This window comes from Lottia gigantea (genome assembly GCF_000327385.1).
Source record: "Lottia gigantea unplaced genomic scaffold LOTGIsca_219, whole genome shotgun sequence".
Taxonomy (NCBI): Eukaryota; Metazoa; Mollusca; class Gastropoda; family Lottiidae; genus Lottia; species Lottia gigantea.
In genome coordinates this window covers 115,585-141,405 of record NW_008708547.1, presented here as the reverse complement: position 1 = coordinate 141,405, position 25,821 = coordinate 115,585, and the positions used below count along the sequence as shown (strand labels likewise).

The window sequence follows — 25,821 nt, the reverse complement described above, 5'->3', positions numbered from 1 at the left end:
CCCCCCCCCCCCCCCCCCCCCCCTTGCAGCCCCGTAAGCAAGTTTTTCGGGCAAAAATCTCATATTTCGCCCCCCCCTTGGAGATATACCTGGCTCCGCCACTGTGATTAGCCATAGTTACTATTAACCAAACTTACAGATCCCCTCTTTTTAACTTTAGTTTGATGTTTCTGTAACTGACTCTTTGTTATACGACTATGTATATTTTGACCCTTCTTCATTTTTTGTATAGTATCTTCAATATGAAGCTTATATGAGGTCATCCACCTAATAAAAAATAAAATAAAGTTCAGAAAATGAGATAAAACTGTTTCTTTTCAAGGTTTTTCATTGAAAACAGATAGTTCTCAAGTCAAAAATAATCAGTGACAACAATTTAAGATAAAGAGTTTTTTTTTGGTCTATTATCTTAATTTTTTAAAAAATGAGATACAGATATTAAATATATTTAAAAAATGGAACCTTGTCACTAACCTATCAAGCCATTGATAACACATATTTCTTAATTCTTTCTTTCTGTCTTCTTCATCTATATTCCAGATATCCCACAAGTCTAATTCTTTTTCTAATTGTCGATGTGGATCTTGTAAACCACAATTGGCTAATATATCACACACCAGCATTCTGAAAAAATCAATTGAACATCACTTATGCATCTGATCCAAATGTAATCTACTAATTGTTCATACATTGTACCTGCTGTTTGATTTTGGTGCAAGAAATATTTTTCTTTAAAAAAAAAACATGAAAAATGTTGAAATAACTTATACAATGTCAAATGTAAATTGTATGACAAAGGTCATGATGACTTTATTCCTTAATACCACATTAATCAAATAGAGAGAAAGTAAAGGTGGTTTAATAAAGTTTTTATGATCATTGTTCACTAACAGAAGAATTGAAAAGCGAAACTAAGGGAAAATGATGTAGAAAATAGTTGTTAGGTTTGTAAGGTCCAACTATGATAATATCTATCTTTAAATTGTTTACATATTTAAGTCAATATTGAACTATTACTTTGTAATTTTAGTCAATACAGAAAGAAGAGAAACATTTCAATACGTTATTTTTCTTCTCTCACTCAATTTTATTTGTCCAAGTTTACTATTCATATTTATATAAGTAAATCCCTATTCAACTGATGAGAAAACCCAAACATCCTAGAACAAAATTTGGGTTCATTTAATACAGGAAAATACTGAAGTATAGGCTATAACAATAATAAGACCCATCATCAAGGAATTTGAAATAATCTCATACGTTTTCACCTATATAATTTCTTAACTTTTCTGTAAGGAAAAGTAACACTTTGTAAAGAGTCATAATAAAAATAAGAAATGTACTTCATTAATATTCTTAAAATCTAAACTAATAACTTCATATGAGGTCAAAAGCAATTACATTATACAATCTATTTTGTTGAATTATATTGAAACTTTGTTCTATACCACTGTCTAATATATAATGAAAATTATACTTCTTAAACGAGTCTTTAAAACAGTAGATATGTATGTTTATTTAATCTATATCTTTTGAATAAATTTTGTTAAGTTTATTGACATCATTAGATATTCATGTCTTAACAATAAAGTAAAAAAAAAATCTTAACATTATGATTTAAGACATTGTCATGAATGTAGATATTAGATAAATACATTGCAAAATGCCATATTTACAACAAATTGAACAATATTTTAAGAAACGGGACAGCATTATCTAGTAGTTACAATAATATTTTTCATATCAAAAATCAAAATTGTGTAATATTCACCTCACATCATTATCTCCATCTAAATATTGTAAAATCATTTCACTTATGAATTCTTTGTCTTTAACACTTAAAGAATTCAGAGCTTTAACAGCAACCATTATAAATATTTTTTCTTGGTCCACAGCACAGACTGGTGCTTGTTTACTGTCATTTAATACTGATATTATAATTTTACTAGCAAGCTGACAGGTAGAATCTGAAAAACCTTCTTGTAGATGTAATGATATCAAAGCTTCAGATATAGCTGATTTATTTGGAAATTCTGTTGTTTTTAAGATTTTTAACAATGACATACAAAATGCATCAGAAGTCCATGGTTTGGGCCATGTCTGAAAAAAATAAAACATAAATTCTTTTAAATGGATAAAATCAAATCAATATTTTAAGTTGATAAAAATCCAAAGAGTGTCAGAAACACTAACAAAAGTTTTATGAAAATGAAAATAGAGAAACTAACATCAAAATAAATCTGACTCACTTGAGGTGAAATAGTAGGAAAATATTTCTGAAACCAGTCAGTATTTTCATATTGAGTTATAAATTCTGGTAATGGAGATACTGGTCTAGGTGGTGTGACTGGTCTTGGTGGTGGTGGTGTTGGTGTAGGAACAGGAGTTGGTAGTTTCTGAGGAGGAATTGACACAGTTGCTGGTTGAACAGATGGTTTAGGTACTAATTTAGCAATGGGTTTAATAGGTTTAACAGGAGGTCTTTCACGTTTTGGTGGCGTCGGTTCTCTTACTGGTATTGGTTTAGGCTCTTCTGGTTCTTCAACCTTAAATGAACATATAACAAATATTTCACTTTAATACGAATAAGACTCTTTTATAAAACAATCCTAAAAAGCAGATCTAAACAAGTGTTCTTTAAAGGTAAAACAGTACAGTTTTTACAGCTACATAAACTTACCTTTGGTGTCGGGGTCCTTTCTAATAATCCTGCAAATTTATTAGTAGGTGTGGTAGCAGTGACTGGCGGTGGTGTTTTTACTTTACCCCAGAAAGCATCTTCTTCTGATTTATTAGATGGAGCTGGTGAAGGTGTTTTGGGTATGGAACTACGAGGTGATTCCTCAGTATAATCTCCCATATCTAAAACACGAGATACCTGATCATCATTATCTGATTTAAATGTAACTGATCTTCTCTTATCTTCAGTTCCCTAAAATTCAACAAATAATGAAATATTTAATATTAAACATTCTGGTCCATGGTATATATCAAATGTTGATTTATGTCCTTTCAGACAAATCATTAACCAATTCCCCTTGACAATTTCAGGTCTTTACAAAGATAGCTTGCCAGGCAAGGTAACATACGCCCACTGGCAGCTGTCAGAAATGATTAAACAGTCTTTAGTGACTACAGGGTTGCACAATATAGCTAATAGAGTGAAACGTCAAGTCAGACACGATATTTCGGTGAAATATTATCCGATCATCGCGAAAATCAATAGGGATCATCTTCATAATGACATTGACATACAAAATAAAAATCAAAAGAATCTGTAAAGAATTGTAGCCTGTAGAGTGAGCACGAGTTGCACAATACAGCTAATAGAGTAAAACGTCAGGTCAGACACGATATTTCGGTGAAAAATTATCTGATCATCATGAAAATCGATAGATCATCATGAAAATCAATAGGGATCATCTTCATAACGACATTGACATACAAAATAAAAATCAAAAGAATCTGTGAAGAATTGTAGCCTGTAGAGTGAGCACGAGTTGCACAATATAGCTAATAGAGAAAAACGTCAAGTCAGACACGATATTTCGGTGAAAAATTATCCGATCATCACGAAAATCAATAGGGATCATCTTCATAATGACATTGACACACAAAATAAAAATCAAAAGAATCTGTAAAAAATTGTAGCCTGTAGAGTGAGCACGAGCCAAATGTGAACGGACGGACGGACCGACAGACCGACGGACCGACAGGCGTATAAAAACTAATCTGTTGATTTAACATGCTTTTTTTTACTTATGGCCTTTAAGTTGTATTAATTCTTAAAAAACTTACAAAACTGAAGTCATCAATTTGTTGTAATTGATCTAAGGTCAAAGATGGTGGTCTATATTCAGATGTTTTGGTAGTTTCTGGGCTAAGTGGTGGTGGGTACAATATTTTAGCTAACACTGAGTTAGGTATAAAACCACCAGGTAATATTTTCTGTGGTTCACTTGGCTTTGTAGTTGATTTTAAAATAGATTTTTTAGGTAATTTATTTGGGAAGAAACCAGTTGGTTCTGTTTCTGGTCTATAACCATCAACTGAAACATACATGTATATATGTATAATGATTAACTTTTCTGTTCTAATTTTCTCAATTAAACCAAAATGTTTTGTTAGTAGGTCTCCTTAAACTTTGTTGATTTCCTAAATTCTTTTTTATATCCAGTATTAATTTTGTATTAATTGTAACATATAATGATGTTCCAATCTAAAAGCGTGGCTTTACCTTTCTTTTTATCTCCTTTTAACTTATCATTAGCAGTATCTAAAGGATATTGGTCTTCTTTTGGTAACTATAATAAATAGAATTAACTGAAGTTTTCATCTATATATCAACAAATACTGAATCTTGAATAACATTATTGTTATTTCTCCTTTGAAATGTTAATACTTCTAATATTATTTCATATTATTTAGTTCATCCTAAACCCTTTTAGAGAAAGGAACCAGTCAGGGAGCACTGAAATCATTTAAGAAACAGGGCCCAACACTCTAGATATTCTTGTATCTTGATATGGCCTATGTTTGTGTCTGGAAAACAGTTCATATTGATAATGACAAACATACATTGAGATGTATTAGCATATAAAGTGCTTCATCATGATGACTTACTGTAATCTTTGGTTTATCATAAAACATTTTCATATAATTAGTAAAAGCTTCATCTTGTGTATGTTTATTTTTCACTGATATTCTGTTAGCTTTAATATCACCTTTCTTTAACTGTTTTAATTCATCATCTCTACACATTAGATTAGAGAATGCCTATAAATACAACAGAAAAAATAACAATATGAACAAAATTAAATATATAAATATTTTTATTATAAAATCTAATTGAAATACACTTCCAGGTATTTTGTTTCATCTATTTCTCTGGGCTACCTCACTCATATAAGAATCTATATCTGAAGTCCCTCACAGTAAGAAAAAAAGTTCAAAATACTCTGACTGAACAGAACATCTTATTGGTTGAAATAATAATCACACTTTTTTCTAATGTTGTTAGATCTAGATGAGTGAAGTAGCCTTGTTTTTTAAACTACCATTGATCAATGAGGTCAAAAAAAACAACAACATTACACATTGACCTTCTGTTTTTTTTTAATAACATTATATATTCATGATGTATTGACATTATTTCTTATGACTAATGTTACAATATATATCGTCAGTTAAACCATGGATAAATTTTTAAATTTTGACCTACAAACCTTGAAACAGAATTACACAATTAACAATATTCATCAAGAGGAATGCCAAGCCTAGTTTGAGAACATACATTGCCTTGTTAGCCATTACTGTTATCTAAATTCTTTAAGGAATTGGCTAGTTTTGCAAAATAACCTAGTTATACATATATAGTCATACGAGCTTACATTGTTTCGGAAGTGAGAGGGTAGGGAGGATATAGGGGAATCTAAAGTTAGAGCACAATTTCTCCCCCTGGGTGCTCCAACTTTAGATTCCCCTCACAGTACCCTCACCGCCCTGCACATGCCAGTACACCTTTACGTCATAATCATGCATCCAACGTCCAAGTTACCTTTACTCTTATTTCTCCCAGCTTCTCTTAACCCAGACAGTCTGGTGAAGTCTTAAACACTCCTACCTTGGAACAAACCAATCCTGGTAATGATCAACCCCGGTAAACCCGGTAAAAATCCACCCCAGTAACCCTGATACTTACGAACCCCGGTAAAAACCCAACCCAGTAACCCCGATACTTAAGAACCACTGTTAACCTACACCCCAGTAACCTTCCACCAGGGTCCATGAACAGTATAATTAGAACCCTGCAAGGTGCGTCTAATCAGTCTGAAGAGTTCGAACACGAACGAAACTAGTCACTGATAATCAGGGATAACTGGTCACATAACCAATCTTTATCTCTTATAATTATACATGTTATTGTCATGAGAAGCTTACTTCATTTTAATTTTACATGTGTATAGAATGTGCTAGTTGGTAGAGTGTGAAGACTGTTCATCAGTTCATTACTGTGGCAGGAATTATTGGCAAAGTTAAAGCCAGAATAAAATCTAGAAGGACTATCTCTATCATGAAAGAGATCAGACATTTGTTTAAATCTCAACTATGAAATCAGTGGAAAGACAATAAATCTTACAGTAAAGTTTAAATATAAACTTAATGATAACTATACAAGACAGTGTCTCAAGATCAAAATACATATTATACATTTATACATTGTAGTTTATAGAACTTGATGGTTCAATTAACCTTCAACTTTAAATATTAACATTTTTGCAAAGTAGCTATATTTTACAGTACATTAGTAGTCTACAAGAGGTTTATCAGTCAGTCAGTTTGTTCTTTAATGCTCCATATCATTGACCACTGTATGAATGCAAAATCCTCACCTTTTCTCTGATATCTTTTTCTCTTTGTACAGCAGCCTCTTCTTCTGGTGATAGAATATCTACATAATGATCAAACCTAAATAGAATCATAGCTTTTTATTCTATAAACGTTTAATTATCTATTAAATAATCATACTATATTACTACCAAAACCTTGTGCACATCTCAAATATTCAGAAATCATTAAGGCCTGCTAAAATTGAGGAAAAGGTATATAACTACTTGTGAGAAAAAAGATATTAAAAAATCTTGCTTACTTGAATGATGATTTAGAATTTTTCAGTCGTTTAACATCATTCTTATTCATCATATTAAGTAGGTTTTCATTATAGGGTAATGGTTCTTCTTCTGTTTCCTTCTTAAATTTCATTGTCACCATTTTAAACCTGTATGCTTTTGGCATGTCTAAAAAACAGATAATCTTTTAAATCCACCAAAAATATATATTAGAAGAAACACTAGTACTTTCTTGCATAATCCCACTTTAAATGCCTGCATCGATCAACGTTTAAATTTCTTATAGGAAGAGAACAGAAGTAAACTTACAAGAAGAATGTGGTATTCTAAATAAATGTCTTCCTAATCCTACCAATAAATCTCCTTTATTAGAACAGAATCCTATACTGTGTGGTATAACATTTAACTTTAATACTCTGAAAATAATACATATATTACATATCAATATAGAAATTACATATATATATTAAACAAATAGGCTAGATGTTCTCATATAATGTATTTCCTACATGGAAGGGCTGGCTGAACATTTTTAAGCCTAACCGTGAAAAAAAAGTACTAGGTTGATGGTTTTCATTAATTTCTCATGGTCAGTTTATAGTTAAAAAGAACTTATATTAAGCTAGCCTACCTAATGAGATTATTAGTTTGATTCCAGATCCGTACAGTACCATCCTGACTAGAGGTAGCAAATAGTCTCATACGTTGACAAACAGTTAGTCCAGTTACTATATCATCATGGTCATCATCTGGTTTATGGTCAAAACGATCTGGATGAAAAAAAAAAAATTTTACTTAAAAAGTCAGTGTCTCAAAAGTTGCTGCTTTTCAGATGATACTTTGCATTGGTCAAAATAACTTCATAATGTATCTAAGAATCCAATCAAAGTTAACTTCTTCGCTATCACAAGTTACATGTAACTAGCTAGCCGTGGAATTCTGATGATGATATATAGTATTTACATATTCTTAAAATATATTGCAAAAATATGATGTTTATGGTCAGACCTCATGACATACTATGTTGTTAGTTACAACTTTCTAATTTGGAATAACAATGTATTTAGCCAGATAGTCTACTAGAGGTGAGAAAAACTAGATTGAAGAGTAATAAAAATTGTCAACCAATGAAATTTAATGAGAATGTTAGGTAGACATCAGACATATATATGTTACCAGTAGAAAAAAGAGTAACTTGCTGTCAGTTGTTAAAAAAAAAAAGTGTCATACAAAACTACTTATTGTTCTTACATGAAAATAACACAACCATTTTTCATCTGTAACTTGACTTAATAAGCAGAAATTTGAAAAAGCTATAATATTTCAATTTTAATTTAGAAATCCTCACCCCCTGCCGCTCAATCTTCTACACCTATGGGTTTTGTTGAAATATTATAGCCTTTATTAAAATTCGATTTATTAAGTCGATTAGATGATTCAAAATGGCTGTTAACTACGTTTGTGTATGTGATGTGTATGTGATTTCCATGTGAACCGTGTGTAGTTTTATATATGATAATATTTATAATAGTGCTAAGATGTGAACATTGACATTGGTAACTTACTCTGGTAGGCATCTAGATTACACATTGTATTAGTGAACACTAGAAAATTGATTAAGTAAATGTTATCTCATTATCACATATATTAATTACACTTCTAATCTATCTTGTTAGATATTAAAAATGAGAGATGAAATTGAATAAAAACAAAATTCCACTTTGTTGTGAAGCTTTCAAAATTAAGTTGAAAATATCTAACATTCTAAAAGCCATACAAACTATTTTTCAGTTAAAACTATTTGCTTCTTTCATTTTAGCTTTTATAGTTATTATCACTGACAGAGGCAACTAGAGTTATGATCATAGATTATGAATATGTAAAATTTAAACATGAAGGTTGCTTACTTTTGTCGTTAAGATTATATAAAACTGTACTAAAGGTAGCTGTTGTAGGATCTTGAAATGCCACACATAAACTATTCCTTAATGTAGTCATATGAGCTGGAGTATGGGCACAATAGAATGACATCAATGGTGCTAGTGCTTCTTCAGCAAAAGGATACAATCTCCAAATTTTAATAACATTATCTGTAAGATACATTAAAATTCATCACTTTAAGATTCAGTTAGTGTAACAAAATAGCAGAAATTTAAAGATAAGTTAAAGTGATTGTACAAAGATGTTCAACAAAAGTTGATAAAGAGCTTGGAATTGATAATAAAATTTATTAACATGGCTAACAACCTCTTTGTCCTCTTGCCCGAAGAGTCATTTGCACATGAGTTGCAGATTAACAAGAACATCGTACTATTTTAACAGTAGTATCGAATGCAGCATTAAACCTAGTTGGAGTGCATTGAAGATCTTACCTGATGTAATATGAATCTTTGAGAAAAATTTGACTCTTACCCATTCCAGCTGATATTAACTGATCTTGTCTAGAATTAGCTATCATATTTAATACACCCTTATTACCATGAGCCTATAAGAAGAATAAACATTTAACAGTAGTATATACAGTGCTGTTGATTTACTCGGATATGTCCAACAATTTTCACATCAAAATTGGTATAAAATTTGACTAAAATTTCAGGTTGAAAAATAATAAATATAAAGATCTATCATAAATATAAATAAAGAAGGATAACAACCAGAAAACAAACTTAAACCCATATTGAACAAACTTGATAATGATTGTGAGTCTAATCTAAAACATACCTCTATTTCAAAATCTATTCTACCAGTATCCCAATTAAACAAACATATATACCCATCTTTTCTTCCTCCCAACAGGAGAGTTCTATTTCGGTTCTTTGAATTAGATCTGGCATTAGCAAGGTTTTTTACACTGCGAGTAGTTGCACCTCTTTTTGCTGCTTCCCAAATATCTCCCTCCGCCATTATATCCACAATATACTCATATACCAGTAAATAGTTACACATTTCTAATACACAGAGAATATGACCATTATACTTTTTGATTATTTCATTTTTGTTGAATTAAATGTAACAGATTTGTTATTTGTGCATTGTTTATCATTTCTACTGGTTTATGAATATCCAAACACGGTGCCAGTCTTCCGAGACTAGGGATACAAATGGGGGGCAGACTGATTCAATGGGGGGACAATTTCGAAGGCTGAATTCAAAATGCGGCAACTCTGTCATGGCGTCATAGTCGCCAGCTTCTCATGAGAGAAATTTTCAAACTACTGAATAGATTTGGTGCATATTATTGTAATTCAGAGAAAAATGAAGGGCACTGATATCTTAAATCTAAATATTCATTTATTTGTTGTTATCTATGGTTTATCAGTTACAATTTTACAAAATACTGAAGTTTAATTCACTAAGAGATGGGTTGCTATTTTCAGATATGCATCATCTATACCTCATTTATAGAACTGATATTCTAATTTGGAATTTAGTCATTTACTTCTTCAAATAACAAGAATTTTAGAAACAGATTTAGTACAGCATCAAATTCAAATGTTAATAAACATGTTACATCCATACAATACTGTAGAATGTTAACAACAATTATAATTATACGATATAAATTAAATAACAACAAACGGGTAAGTATATTGTGATATCTGTTGTTAAGTATTGTGAATATATTGGTAAGTATATTGTCAAATTATATGTAAGTATATCGTGAATATAAAGTGGTTCATATTAAGTAATAAACAAACATACAAGTGCAACTCTCAACAACAAAATAATTTCTATCATTATATGTTAATTATTATGTTATATAAAATAATGATAAGGATTATTTTGTAGTTAGCAAATTACCCACCTGAAAAAAAACATTAAAAAATTAATCACAGAAAGGTTTCACTATCAAAACAATATAGAATCTCTTGAAGAAGATATAAACTTGTGAAATGTAAGATTTCTGTGTCAAAGCATTTCTAGAATGTTGACGATAAACATCAGAATAATTCAAGAGATGCCTTTAGTTTCAAAAATTGGACCAATTCCACAATCCACTTTTGACTATTTCAAAATAACCACTCTGAACTAGTACTGGTAGTCATTGATAAGCAGTGACATAAAAGAGATAACATCAAAATCAATGTACTACCTTCTGGTTTAGAAAACTTCCATCTTCGAAGTATTTGACATGGATTGATACTAGTGTCACTCTTAACAATATCACCATTTCCCATTACAGTAAATAATATTTCTATGATAGAAAATATGACATTATTACAATTTTTATCTTGAATTTAAAATCAATCTCAATATTTGTATCTATAATCTATTAAACAAGGAGAGTCATATATATTTCACTTATAACTTGTTGACATATTTCTTTTGTAGAATAAGAATTATTGTGTTCACAATATATTTCCTAGCATTATGTCTGACTTACATTCCAACAAAGTTTCAGACATTCATTTCACTCTCTGTATACAGATCATGGGGACTGAAATAATAGGATTCAAAAACTTGTTGAAAAAGGATTGAAGGATCTGTACTGGTATGAGCTAATTTTGACACACATCACTTGATTGGTAAGTTCTACTTGTTTTGAATTCAAAATTTACATTTCTACTATCACTCTCTTCAATAAACCAGTTACGCAAACTAACGTTTATTGTTCGATAAACTGTTGTTTGTGACATGATACTATGACATCGTCAAAGCACAACAATGACGCAATCTAAGATTTGTGGCAAATTCAAGGAATTGATCATTGAAAAAAGTGAAAATTGTGATAATAAAAGCATCTGAATATAAATATAAGAAATAAACGTTGGTCTCACTAGCATTATTGGTGTGTAAAAGCAGTTGATACTGCCACAAACATACATAAGTGACTTCATCATTGTCACTTCGTCATTTATTCAGTTTGCCACGTGATCAACAGCGTTTACACACCAATAATGCTAGTGACACTAACGTTTAATTCTTAATTGAATCAACCAGAAGTTCAATAAATCAAGTTGGAACAGAGTTCCAAATGGTGGAGAAAGGAATAAAAAGGTAAATTTTGACTGTGATATATCCAGTTCTGTACCCTTTGATTGACACATTGATTGTTTGTTTAGAACTCACAAATTGAGAATCGCCAAAGACTGATAAAAGAACTGACCTTCATTTATGGCATAAGCAGCATCAACAACACCTGCAAATTGTTCCATAATTAATGATGTTAAGACATTACCGTTACAAGGTGATACGATACGTATACTAGAATCAGAACATATTACAACAGCTCGTACAGGACAGAATGGGTGTGTTGTCAGCTTGATACTGGTTACTCTATGTCTACAATAAAAATATACCACAAATATGTTATCAGTCATGAGGACTCTCCAAAATGTTAAGTTTTTTCAACTAATTTGATCAAATGTCTTTAAAAGATGTATCATTATCTACCCATTGTCTAGACTGAACAAAACTTTTATTTCTAAAAAATATTTCAATAAAAATAACTTGAAAAACATCTCTTATTTTACTTCAACCTGCAGAAGCAATTTCTGCTATGTTTAACAAATTTAATCCACAAATAGGAAGTGTCAATCTTTCTACTTACCCAATAGATGTATGTATATTGAAAACATGTTGTAATTGCCATAAGTCAATTTTTTTACCAGAAAATGTATAGAACATATTGTATTGTAAATCAGTACCCAATCCATCTACAGGTTCAGATATAGCTACTCTAGAATATGCAAAGTAAATGATGATGTCAAACTTAAGAACAGGAAGATGTTGACTTGTTTCTGTTCAATGACTTGAGTCGCTTTGCTTGTGTCATTGTGTGGTACATCTCAGATGAAGTATTAAAAAATTTAACCCTTATCCCCTACTCCCGAAAAATCTTAAAAGAATAGCCAGAGACTCTTTTGAAAAAATGGACATAAGATTAATAAGTCGAAGGAAACACAAATTTAAAGATTTAGGCACTTCTTGAGCTTCATTGATCCAAAAAAGAACTCTCTTGAGTCTCTTTTTTCCTGTTTTCTTACCTATCTACTTCATCACAGGTTTCTAAATGCCACACTCTAATAGTATGGTCTGTACTAGCAGATATTATAGCTGGTCCATTAGGATATATAGCTAGAGCATTCACCTTCTCACTGTGACCAACAAATACCATAACAATATGCCATTTATCATCCCATACCTTAACTATAACAAATATACCAACATAATACAGTGCATTACTAAATATTCTACAAAATACTATGGGTCCTTTTTCTAGGTAGTCATCATAAAAAGCATAAGAGAAACTTTGCTACAATCTGCTCTTTTTTACTTTTGATGAGTCTGTGAATGTTACAGCAGCATCTGTTCTTATTTTCACTCAAATCAACACACACTTGTTACAAATTATCTAGATCTACACTATGGTCAAAAATTTTGAAAGGAAAAAGATAGTATAAAAGGTTGGAAAATGAAGTTGCAATTCAACTTTAGTGATATCAATATGTCTCTTATCTTTCATCTTACATTGTCACCACATTCATCCAAACAGCAACCCTTTTACATAAGACAGCATCTCTTAACACAGACTAAAATAAGATACATCTATAATATAAACAATACTTACTGGTACCATCTAAAGCTCCAGTAATCAGATATTTTAAAGGATTAAAAAATGTAATGGCTGTTATAGGTCGTACATGTAAATCTTTTCTCTGTGTCAACAGTTGACCATGATGTAAGTTATAGACCTGTTAATGTGAAAATATACATGCCAATAAAAAAAAAAACAAGAATAGCATTGTCAATATAGATGCCAATTTAATTTTTAAAAATGAGCAATTAAAAAAAGATCTCATTATAAACATAAGCATACCAAGTTTTATTGAAATATTGAGACAAAAAACTGTAGCCTATTAGGTTCACAATGCAATTGTTGAAGGACAAACAGGGGAGATAACAATATATACTTTCCAACAAATCTCATTCTTAATGTTACAAAGGGTTCAAAAGAGAAAATATATCTTTATCAGACTGGTCAGAAAGGGGGTACTGTTTTACCCTCTTACAAATTGATTGCTAAATCATAAACAAGTCTGATAATTGATGTAATTTATAATATAAATCTTACTCAAAGTGAAAGACTTTTAAAATAACGTACCACAACTGAGTTATGTAAAGTTAAATATAAACGCTGAGAATGGCTAGCTGTATCTTCTAATACCATATATTGAAACATATTATCTTCACCATAGTCAGTTTTTATAGTTTTATTAGGTATCAAATGTCGAGCTCCATACCGAAATGCTATGGTCTGAAAAAATGTGTATAAAATAAAGTCACCTGGAATACATTACAGCAAAATAATTCAATTTTTATCATGAGTTTAGTTTGTGCTTGATATCAAAAATTAAATCAAACATTAAACTTGAAACTTACAGTAATAAAATGTGGTCCTACAGCCAATACTTCACCAGTATTACAATTATATGTACACAGACATATCTTTCCTGGAGTTCGAACTTGTGAAATAATTTCTAAGTTCTCTAATTCCATTAACTAAAATCAGAATAAAATACCTTCTCAGATTACTCAAACTTTAACCCCAAGAATACAGCCATTATGAAACATTATGTAACATGTCCTAATGTCTGTCTTTCTCTCATTGAACACAAATTCATGGGATGACAGCTCTGTGACATCAAATTTTGGTTATTCTATAAACAATGATAGCAAAAGTCATCCTTATACTATACATATTTCTTCATTTTAAATGTCATATCATTAAAAAAATTGTACTGAAAGAACCAGAAAACTTGTTAAGCAACTTACAAATAGTTCATCTGACTGATGTAACCATCCTACAAATTGATCAGTTAGTGAAGAATATAAAACTCTATCCATAGTTTCTTCTGGTATAATATTAGTCTTTTTTCTTCCATCTTCCAGAAATATTCTTAATGTTCTTCCATCAGTGCTGATATATTCCTACAAAAAAAAACATTTAAACTAGGAAATGAAATTACTGGAAGTGAAATGAAGTTTTATGAACTACAGTAATTATCACCTTAAAGACAGTACACACTTTATAACTTAAACCTCTGACCACAAAAATAGTGACTAGCAATTTGAATTGTTGCTTAAAACCTAATTAGTTTCTAGAAGCATCTCGGTTTTTTGGGGGATTTTTCTTTTTTTTAGATCGTCTTGAATATGCATCTCAGTTGGATCCCTTAAAACCACTTTTAAAACTAAACTATAAGTGATTACAAAAAATCTTTTCAATAGTAAAAGATAAAGTTAGAAATATCAATAATGCTAACTCTTCTTTTGTTGATCATAGCCACTTTTTCTATGGTATAAGGATGGTTCATTTTCCTGACATGATGAATTCCATGAACTATCTCTACATCTCTGACATCTGTTTCTGATACAGCACTCACAGTATTCCTTACAGAATTACGTAATAAGGACCAATGATAACCAGCTTTTCGTATTACTTCATTCCTCTTTCTCGTGATTAGGAATTCAATTTCTGATTCCTTGCTAGACGAGTGTGTGGATTCTTGGTCACATTTAGCTATTTTCTCCATCTTCACAAGATTACTAAACAAATATTATTGTAGTTTATACCATGACCGTACTCTCTTAGTAGAACTAAAATGAACAATGTTTTTATTCAATCATTCAGTCATAATTGGCAAAATATGAAAATCACTGGGTAAACAACTTTTTAAGCTGATTTCTAACCATAATAAGAGTCCTAAGAAAATCTTAGCTAAGTCTATCAAGTTCTTGTCACAAGTGCTATCGGCCTAATGAAGTAAATTTAGAAGAAGGCTCAGGGCTCTCCTGAATAGGCAACCTGAAGACCCAGGTTCCTTCCCGACATGATACCTTCAGATTTTTCAGCCCGGTTTTCCCATCAGTAATGCAGCCTGTAAAGAGGGGCTGACATGGAAAAAGTGTTTAATCGTTCGGAATTATTCGAAGCCTTGGGTGCTACAGGCTGTGCACGTTTAAGATCCCTCGAAAAAAAAAAGCTGGCTAATGCAGCTGTCCTGACAAAATTGGAAAATGGTGTTGCCTGTCTTCATTAGCCCACATGATGCAGAAAAGTAGGACATAAAACTCCATTCATTTCATTTCTCCTGGATAGGCAAAAACTTTTTTCTAATAACTTATCATATCATCATAATATCATCAGATTTATTGAACTTGTTAAATATAATGACATCAAGAGAAATATTGATTAATTTAATGATTTGTTCAGTAGGATAAATGTGTTTATTCTAGCCTCTGATTGCTATTTTGAAAAATGAAAGTTACAGTGATGCCTTGTACACTAATTTTCAGTCATCGTAAAGCTAATTCAATATTATGTTAGAAAGATAGCTTGCCAGGCAAGGTAATATACGTCCTCTGGCAGCTTTGATTTTGAATAAAAATATTTATCAGTACAGTAACAATCACCAGTATGAAATATTCAATCTTCAGTCATACACTTCTTTTGAACTCGTTAGGGCGATACTGAATAATATTGAGTATGAGTTATTTCCCTTGTTCTTGAAAACGTGTTTTTAGCTTGTGAACACTTTAGAAGGCAAATATTCAATCTTCAGTGCGGGACTGAATAAGAAAATCAAAATCAAAATCCAGCAACAATCATGCCTTTTAGTGTTTTAGAGCTAAATTTGAAAGCATTTTCAAAAACAAGGGCAATAACTCATACTAAATATTTTTTGATTCTTCTGATTTTGAATTGGGTTCATCCTTGGGTGATAACAAACACTCACACCAAGTTTCCTCAAAATCTGTATAGAATTGTGCCTTCTGGAGTGTTTACGAGCAAAAAACTGAATGTGATTACGAACACTCACACCAAATTTAGTTAAAATCCATCAAGAATTGTCCCTTCTAGAGTGTTTACGAGCTAAAATTGAACGCGTTTTCAAGAACAAGGGCAATAACTTATACTAAATATTTTTCGATTCTTCTGATTTTCAATAGGGTTTATCCTTGGGTGATTACGAACATTCATACCAAGTTTTGTCAAAATCCATCAAGAATTGTGTCTTGTAGAGTGTTTACGAGCAATTGTGGACCGACGGACGGACATGGTTGACGGCCATATACGCCCCCATTTCATGTGGGCGTATGAAAAGAGCATCTTGGAATGTGTGTAAAATCTTCATAAATCAGGGCCTAATCATTTTGAACTTAATCCATAATAATAACTTGATAACTTGTCAAAATATCTATCAGAGACAGGAATAGAGGCAGATTTTGCATACTATTTATTAACGAACACAGTCAGTGGTGAGTAGGTAACAAGTACAGTGGTGTAACCTTTTTTGCGTGCATATAAGGATTCAACACCAAATTTCATCAAAGTTAAAAAAAACAGAAATTTGTTTTATTTCTTAGATGTTTCCTCAGATTTTCTAGAAAATAATTAAAATTGGTTTTTTTCGATTTTTTTCATGAATCCCTCACTTTGACCCATATTTCATGAGTAACCAACTCGACAACGGCGATAATATGCGTCACCTATTTCGTGTACAATGTTTGATCTATAAATAAGTCGAGAAAAACACGTATCAATACCCAGTGGTATAGTTAACCTCTCTTAGTATTTATCTTTAATATCAATTCATTATAACTAGTGACAATTCCTTGAAAGAACAACGATTTAAAAAAAAGAATAACTAAGTGATTGACAAAGTAAGATTAGTAAAACGTAAGAGTAATTTATTGCTAAAAGTCATTGAAACAGCATAAGAATATGGCCTACATTGTGTGGTCACTGAATTTGCTAGTTGATCACTTGACTTCATTCGTTGGACTACATGCTAGCAGACGACACTTGGAATTCTGATTACAGCTTGGGATTATAAGGAAATTCGGCCGATAAAAAATGGTGACGTTGCCATTTTGTATTTGTCAGTAGACATAATACATTTTACCTTACTTGAAACTACTGGATTCATTCTGCTAGCTGATTTTGTACAAAAAAAAAACATGTTTATCAAAACAAGCAAATGCAGAGGTCACGCGAGGTTGCACATGTAAATTATTAATCATTTCTGGAGATGCACGAAAAATAGATTAGCACGAAATTAGGTTACTCGACTGTATTTGATCTATTTTTCATGAAAATGTTGATAATAAGGTGTTTGGCAACATCTAAATCTAATCAAAATACGCACACTCTTCTCAAATCCTCAAAATGCATGACACCTAAATAAAAAAAATAATCACTAAAGACAGGTCTTATTTCATTGTTTTCTTCGACAAAAAAATGGTAAACATCCTCGGGCAGCCATATTTGTTATTGCCATGACATTACGCGCTTAGCACTTCCTGTTTTTCTTACAAGAGTTGTCTCCCTCTCGGAGAAGACTACAACTTATCGGAATACGATGAATATTTTTGAGGCAGAATGAAAATTGAAATGCAGTCTTCCCATAATTATCTACTTCATGATGATTAACCTTAACTCGGAGTATAAGAAAGTGCATATGATGCTGTGTACACGAAACATCAGAAATTTTTATTATGATTTTAAAACATAACAAATATTTGTAATGCTTCTATTTCTATAATCAATATAGTTGTGTTCAAATTTAACAGACCAGCAGGCTTGTGCATTCATAAAATTTGCAAGAACTATCCATATCATTGATCAAATATGCCTGATTGGGTTTTGCAATTTTAAAGGGCCATTATGATATTTTCGTAGGTCAAAAATTTGTTTTGCTCAAATGTATGGAACCTATACACCAAAATCTTAAGAAATGTGTCCCTGCACTTATCTGAAAGTTTGGACTTATCTGAAAGTTTGGACTTATCTGAAAGTTTGAAGTAACAAATATCCTGCCTAAACCATTTCAAAGGTTGAAGGTTTATAAGTTCATTTTGCTATTTGGTAGGTGTTAGTAAATTACTGTACGGATTAAACCAAAACAAATAATTGTAGAGAAAAGTGTCTCCTTACTCCTAAATAGGTATTCTAGAATTTTTCAATTAAAAATGAGTCTTTAAGAGGCCCAGCACCAGTTTATGTTGCTTAATTAACATAAGTACACTCCATTTTTAATTTACCCTTTCAAACAAATTCACTTTGATAAAGTAGATAGATAGATGAATAGCATAATTTAGAAACATTTTCTGGTATAATTTATGACATTTTTGATTATTAACATTAACTGTCCCTTTAAATGCAGAATGAAGATTTTAAATGTCTACTGATATGTTAGGTTTTTGTTAACTACTGTTATACTTGTGATATTATTCATTTTCCAATATCTGTAAAAGAATGTGACGGCGTCAGAGGTTCAGGCGTGGTAGGTATGACTCATCACACCAAAGCAATGGGTACATAATTCAAATAATAATATTTCAGATTCAGTGACCATGAATAATATTCACAGAAACTAGAAAGTACACAGAAGATGTGATATCAAATTATCTATTTATTGCATTTACTACAAAAAAATCAAATTCAGTCCTAAATTATTATATCACATTTTGTTCAATAAGTTTTCTTAAAACTTTGAATCCATAATTTCATTGGTAACATATTGTTTCTTTGTTGTAAACTAGAATCAAACACATTAAAATCTGCTTTTTGCAAAGTCTTTAAATACCATTCACAAGATACCTGAAACATATCACAAAATATGTATTAACATCTTACTGCTTAACATAAAACAACAATAAGAAATAGGATTTCAACATTCTAATAACTAACAAACTAATCAACCACATTTTTGCACAGAAGTATCCTGGTTTAATAAGTGTTTTATTTTGTATTTTTGAAAATCTACCTTCCTCACTTTACTGGAAAATGTTCCTTCGTAAAGTATTTTCAAGTTATCAAGACAGACTTTCTATTATCTCCATCCATTAAAAAGTTAATAATAATTCGATCATAAGATACTTACTGTTGATAAAAATGCTAAATGTGATTTTGAGGGAACTTGATTTTTAAAACTTCTGGCCTAGAATGATAAAAGAATGTACTAATTGTTAAAAAGATTGCCAGTACAATACTATCCTTACACACTGATCAGAAATTCTTTATCAGTGAAATTATTACCAATTCCAGGTTTTTGATATTCATATACTATCTTTATCAGCTTTATGAACAATGTTAGAATATAATTAAGACTGTTGACATATTTTGACTCCATTAGAAGGCTGTCATTTTAGAATTATGTTGTTCAATTAAAATGCTGATTAAGCTGTTTCTAAGGTAATTGTTTTGATTGTTTAAGTTATAAAGTACATATTTTCAGTCATAACATATGGGTTAGCAGTGTAACTTTTGAAATACTTACATGTTTAAGATGAAGGTGAGCTGTAGAGGCTATGTCATAAATAATATCTTTAACTGTTTGATCATTAACACCACGTATAATACTCTCTTCACTTACTTTATTCTATAATATAAATTAACAATGTTTAGATAATCTTATATCTGATTGTTCAACATCAACCAATTAAGCATTCATTTTATGACTATCTTGTTGCTGAAAACATGCTTAAGACCAAACATTTCGTCAAAACAATGACAGAAAATACAATGAAATTAAAGAAACTACTCCCCAAAATAATGCCCACACAGTTAAGAATATATCTTCTACATGGAAGACAAAGATCCTGATAGCTATTTAGTTAGTTTGAGCCGTTGAGAAGTGATATGGCTTTATTCAAGATAAAGAGCTCTCAATCAAAAATGTTAGCTTGACTTAAGTCAGAAAAAAAGCACGATTGAATCTGGCCTAGGCTATTAATTACTTACCTTAATTAATAAATCAGTAGGTAAATTAACTTGTCTTTTACCAGCATGATATGGTGTGGCTCTTAATAATGTTATTAAACTTTGTGCTTTTCCAATATGACTAGCAGCATGGTCAGCATGTATATTCTCTATACCTAAATCATACATTTACATGGTACATTATTACACAATTATTCTACATTTCCATTTCTTAAAATCACATCAGGTACAAGTTCAACCTGAAAATAATCTATTTAGTTTCGTGTTTTAGTTTAATCACATCTTTGTCTCTTTGAAAGCTGAAATATGACATTAATATTAGATTATCAAAACCTATCTACAAATAAATTAATTTCTTTTATGTTTAAAGAGGCAGTTGTCCCCATTTTGGGGGGTTGCTTTGAGAGTTGAATATATGTAAATAGTGACCATTCACTTAGATTACTAACTAATTAACTGAAGTTAATGCACAAATTCTGAGGAAGTTTCATTGTAGTCTTGAGCAAATATTTGGTCTCTATGGTTAAATTATTTTTTTAGAGACATTTGGAGACACTATGTTTTATCTCCTTAGTATCACATACAGTAGTCCTAACTGTAAACTATGTAAAGCTGTGGGCACACAAGAGGTCTTGATCGGAGACTTTTGTCGTCGATTAGAGTCTTGTCTTGAGTTTCAACGACTGGCATGGGCATACAAGGAGACAAAAATCTCCAGTCGGTCATTTTCCACCTGAATGGAATCTGATTGGATGATGACAGTCTGTCTTGAGGATGATAAAACTATCAGAGACAATCATCAAACTTGTTTGATATTATATATCCTGCCAGGGCCGCGATAAACTTGATGCGGAAGCACAGGCACATGCAAGATTTTCTCAAGACTCTAATCGCTGACACAAAAATCTCTGACAAAGACCCTTTATATGCCCGCACCTTAAGACAAGTGGTTGCCTAGCAAGATACGCCCACTTCCCTGATATATCAAAGGTGGTCGCCAATCTGTGTCAAATTGTACTAAAAATGTAATTTGTAAAAGATATTGTTGATTTAAACAAAGACACAAAATTACAAGCCAACAAATTTTAATGCATTTTACTAAGTCAAGTGCAATAACTCAAACACCGTTCATCGAAAGATTGTCAACTTCGAACTTGTCCAAGATCTCATTATAAATGATCACACCAGGTTTTATTTCAATCGGATGAAAAATGTAGTCTCTATTGTGTTCACAAAGAAATTTTGGCATGTTTTTCATAAGTCAAGGGAATAACTCAAAAGCCGTTCATCGAAAGATCGTCAAATTCGAAATTGTCCAAGATCTGATCATTATAAATGATCATACCAAGTTTAATTTCAATCGGATGAAAACTGTAGTCTCAATTGTGTTCACAAGCCAATTGTGGACAGATGGACGGCTGGACAGGGCGACGGCCAGAAATGACCACATTATAATGTGGGCCAATAATAAAATAGTTACCTAATACTTGAAGATGTAAGTAATTTAAAGAAGACATAGTTTTTTCTCCATAATCTTCTACATCTTGAATAGTTTGAAATTTTTTACCTTGTAACTGTTCACTCTATCTAACACAAAATGAACCAAAAACAACTGAATTTGAATTTCTAGATAAAAATCAATCTGATTAAAATTAAAGATATATAGTGGGTTTCTCTCAGAGGGTAGCTTTAAACATTATAAAGGACAACAGGTTCCTAGTCAAAAATTTATCAACTTCAATGCTATAAGATTTGAACGACATATAGAAGCTTGAATGCTATGATAAATGATAATCGTTTTCAAATTTAGATATACATAATATCAGTAGACAAATTTAAAGGATATGCATACATGTGTACAGGTCAAGAAAAAAAATCTGGAGATTTGCCTTGAAAAATCTGGAGATTGGTTGAAAAGTCAAGAGATTTTTCCAAAGCGCGTTAATTCGTGATTTGAAACTCCAAATTAATTCTTTTTAAATAAGCCTTAGGCCTATATGCCTTGTAAATTAATTTAATTGATTATAGGCCTACATGACACAGAAAAAAATAACAAATCTATAATTAGGGATAGGCTACCAAGGCAAAATAAATCTAGAAATAGTGCCTGATTTTTCAAATTTAGGGGCCCAAAAAAATATAATATTGTCATACTGAACAGTATTGATTGAATCAAAATTACTGTCAAGTTGAAATGATGTTTAAAAACAACAAAGCAAGCATGATCCCAGCCCTCTAAATTAAATGGTACCGGTAGGCCTACATCATACATGTAAAACCATATTAAAAATCAGGATGTTCTGAAAGCAATATTTAGTAAATAATATGTACTGGCATTGTTATTTTTTCCAAAGGTGTAATTCATGACATCTAAAATATCTGATCATTAAATAATTTTCCTGTAACACCCTCATGAAGTATTGCACCGAATATGCCGCTTCCATTTTGACACTCTTCAGATATGGAAAGACTCGCAATAAGTAAGCCCGTTTTGCAGGCAATAAATGAATGTTTACAGGCTACAGTAAAATTACAAAACGATTTTATGAAATGAAGTTTGAGTTTATATAAGAATTGGGCATCTACTCGCGCATGATAATCTACCAATTATAAAAAAAAAATATGAAACGATATCTATGTTATATAGGCCTATTATAGACCTCACAGATTGATGGTATAAAATACTATGAAAACTTCAAGATTTTGTTTTTTAGTAAACGTAGGGCTTCCGTAAAATTTGTTGTATATTATGATATGTATGACATGTTTCTTAGCCAAAAAAGTTTAAAATCAACTACCAGTATGATTGACATGGCATATATATAATATACATTTTAAATGATTAAATCTTCTTACCCTAGCTTCTATCATATTTATTAATTTGAAATGATGAACTGCCTGAAAAAGGCATATGTAAAAAAAGTCAACAAGGTTTTTTAAGCATTAACAGTGTAATAAAAGAGCTTATTGTCATGTGCATCATGATAAAAGAGAAAACAAAATAAAATTAAAATATAATATTCTTTTGAAACTAATTTGAGCTAATGAAGAATCATGCATTGTGAAATGATTAAAATTTCCACACAAACTGAGTGTCAATTTCTCAGAAACACAACATGTATTTTTTTATTGTTCTGTATCAATGACTGTAAAATACATAATTACCCCACTTAGTTCCAAAGAGACTGGTGTTTCTCGTGGAGTGCCCTATAATAAAGGAAAGATACAATGTAATGAAAAATTGTTGTATGAAAAAGAGAAATATCAGTAAAGTTATTACAGATAAATTTATTATTGAATCATACAATAGAATTAAAAATTGAAATCACAGGAATTACTAATGACACTCTGCATTGTACCACAATACCAGTAAAATAATAAACATCATTTACAAAACCCAGGCATCATATATTTACCTTATAAATATTTTCAAGAGTATCATTCCAAAACTTTAACCTCATTATTCCTATCTGTTTCTCAGAGACCACATCTCTAACCTAACATAAAACAACTTAAAGGATTCAAGATTAGCTATCAATATTGAAATGGAACAAAACTTAGATAACCTGTTCACATATCGATGCATGAAACAAATGTACATACCAAGAACCGGTAAGCAATAATGGAAATTCTTATCTTTTTGCAGATGCCAGTGTGAATATATAACATAATGAAATCTGTATCGTGGGTAACTGCTTGAAACCTCGTATATGCTATAATTGGTCATTTTGACCTGTTCGAAAGCTCATAAAAGCTTGGATCTTGTGATCAAAACCTCTTATTTTCAGCTTGATTGTAAAAAACCCCAAAACCACCAATTACGTAACTTGTATATAAACAGCCAGATTTAAAACATTGTAAAATATTATATTATAAGAGGTCCTATGTTCCTTTTTCTGCGGATGAAAACGAAAAACCTTGTATACTATACTATAATATGAGTTATTGGTTGAATAGGTAGAAGTACTCAAATTGTTATACAAGGTTTAAATTTACAAAGAATGAAAACCATGTATAGCAGTTAAAAAAAAATAATAATAAAAAAGATTTTTACAAGATACGTGTACAAATAGTTTTCAGCATTTTTCTCTTTCATAAAGCGTCATAGGGGGTTTCAAACAGTCACCCACCCTTATTTCTTTAGATATAACATTGATCAATCAGAATATATATTTCAATTGCAAATTTAAAGACCTAGCTGACTTATAAAACAATAGGTAAGAGGTACAAAAAAATCAATTTATACCTGAGCTAATTCCACATTAAAAGCCCTCAAAGCAAATGATGCCCTTCTCTCTAGTCCATACCAGAGTAAACTACATAAATAATGTTCACGATCACTTTTACTGAAAGGAACATGAGAATAACAATACCATTTGATGGAAAATATCTATTCATTTTTCTTGTTTTATCTTAGAAGTACAATAAACTAATACCATTTCAACGTTTATCAATCTTTTTTCAATATGGAAACTGGGCTTATAATGTGTGATATTATATGAATGTCCTATGGATAGTGTATTTCGAGCTGTGGACCAACATCTCTTCAGTTTCGGAGATGCATTTGTAACATTGATCCTGATTGGTTATTAACCATTGGTGGTCCAATCAGAATTCATTTCTCATAATCAAATATCGGCTAGTAGGCCTACAGTAAAAAATACTTATGTAACCAAATTGAATTAAGACTTTTGTAGCTGTTGGTGACTTTATGCTTGGATATTTCAAGTTAAAACTTTCACAAGAAGTAAGGGCATCTTCCTCTATATGCTGGCATGTAGTTTGATGTATTTAACCCCCAAACCACTCCAATGGAAAAAAGCAGAATGCCCCTTTAAAGGCTACAACCTTTCAACAAAGCAGTCAAATCACATTTAAAACCATTTACCTTTAGAGTGATTTTTAAGCTTTTTTAAATGATTAAGTCGAGGAGGAGATTCAAAATGGTTGTGAACTATGTTTGTGTGTACTATTTCTGTGTAAGAACCATAGATAGTAGTTTCTATGGTGAAAGCAATCAACAAAGCATTCTAGAGTTTGACTTTTGAATTCAAAATGATGAAATTAGTCTTACACACCTTACAATTTCCATGCAGTAGGCTTGATTATCAATTTCCTTCTTTGTGTTGTTTGTAGAAATCGATGAAAGTTTAGCATCTTGATACCAATATTTAGAAGGTCTTGTTTTATTGTGGTTTTCTTTGATAAATCTATTTGACAATTTGTGCAAAATGTCTCTAGATTTATAAATTTGGCTCCAAGAAAATTGAGAGTTCATGCTTCAGGTCTTATTAAATAACTACTGTCAGAACAAATTACAACCATCTGTCATCAACATTCTATATTTATCATTCTACTTTCTATTCTTCCAAATAAATCACTATCTTTTCAATTTTTTCCTTGTGAAATCAGAGTTGTCTTCCATTAGCCTTGAAGAGTAGTCGAGATCATTGAGCTAATCCG

At 31.1% G+C, this 25,821-nt stretch overlaps 3 protein-coding genes across 3 annotated transcripts in view; all 3 read right to left on the bottom strand.

Annotated features, from left to right (window-relative positions):
- LOTGIDRAFT_239301 (hypothetical protein) overlaps window positions 1-9,533 on the bottom strand; it is a gene marked incomplete at both ends in the record, with an annotated part of 12,855 nt that extends 3,322 nt beyond the window's left edge. The window contains 16 exons of the mRNA XM_009054482.1: window positions 138-267; window positions 475-624; window positions 1,772-2,100; window positions 2,250-2,546; window positions 2,681-2,932; window positions 3,799-4,049; window positions 4,238-4,304; window positions 4,624-4,776; window positions 6,393-6,468; window positions 6,650-6,797; window positions 6,939-7,045; window positions 7,261-7,399; window positions 8,195-8,233; window positions 8,537-8,719; window positions 9,042-9,114; window positions 9,351-9,533. Coding sequence (XP_009052730.1) covers window positions 138-267; window positions 475-624; window positions 1,772-2,100; window positions 2,250-2,546; window positions 2,681-2,932; window positions 3,799-4,049; window positions 4,238-4,304; window positions 4,624-4,776; window positions 6,393-6,468; window positions 6,650-6,797; window positions 6,939-7,045; window positions 7,261-7,399; window positions 8,195-8,233; window positions 8,537-8,719; window positions 9,042-9,114; window positions 9,351-9,533 — 2,577 coding nt within the window. The remainder of the gene's footprint in view (window positions 1-137; window positions 268-474; window positions 625-1,771; window positions 2,101-2,249; window positions 2,547-2,680; window positions 2,933-3,798; window positions 4,050-4,237; window positions 4,305-4,623; window positions 4,777-6,392; window positions 6,469-6,649; window positions 6,798-6,938; window positions 7,046-7,260; window positions 7,400-8,194; window positions 8,234-8,536; window positions 8,720-9,041; window positions 9,115-9,350) is intronic.
- Window positions 9,534-9,904: 371 nt separating this feature from the next.
- Window positions 9,905-17,932, bottom strand: LOTGIDRAFT_239300 (hypothetical protein). The gene is made up of 11 exons (XM_009054481.1): window positions 17,783-17,932; window positions 14,897-15,230; window positions 14,406-14,561; window positions 14,013-14,132; window positions 13,735-13,887; window positions 13,201-13,324; window positions 12,617-12,779; window positions 12,181-12,309; window positions 11,737-11,912; window positions 10,723-10,824; window positions 9,905-10,434 (listed from the first exon to the last, which is right to left on the bottom strand). The coding sequence occupies exons 2-11, from the start codon at window positions 15,164-15,166 to the stop codon at window positions 10,427-10,429; spliced, it is 1,401 nt and encodes a 466-aa protein (XP_009052729.1). The 5' UTR covers window positions 15,167-15,230; window positions 17,783-17,932; the 3' UTR covers window positions 9,905-10,426.
- A 1,102-nt stretch (window positions 17,933-19,034) lies between these two features.
- On the bottom strand, window positions 19,035-25,468 carry LOTGIDRAFT_202114 (hypothetical protein). Its single transcript, XM_009054480.1, has 10 exons — window positions 25,437-25,468; window positions 24,605-24,704; window positions 23,775-23,855; window positions 23,524-23,565; window positions 23,215-23,256; window positions 21,839-21,941; window positions 20,380-20,513; window positions 19,916-20,017; window positions 19,520-19,576; window positions 19,035-19,236 (listed from the first exon to the last, which is right to left on the bottom strand). Exons 1-10 carry the CDS (start codon window positions 25,448-25,450, stop codon window positions 19,108-19,110), a joined length of 804 nt encoding a protein of 267 aa, XP_009052728.1. The 5' UTR covers window positions 25,451-25,468; the 3' UTR covers window positions 19,035-19,107.
- Between the last annotated feature and the right edge of the window lie 353 nt (window positions 25,469-25,821).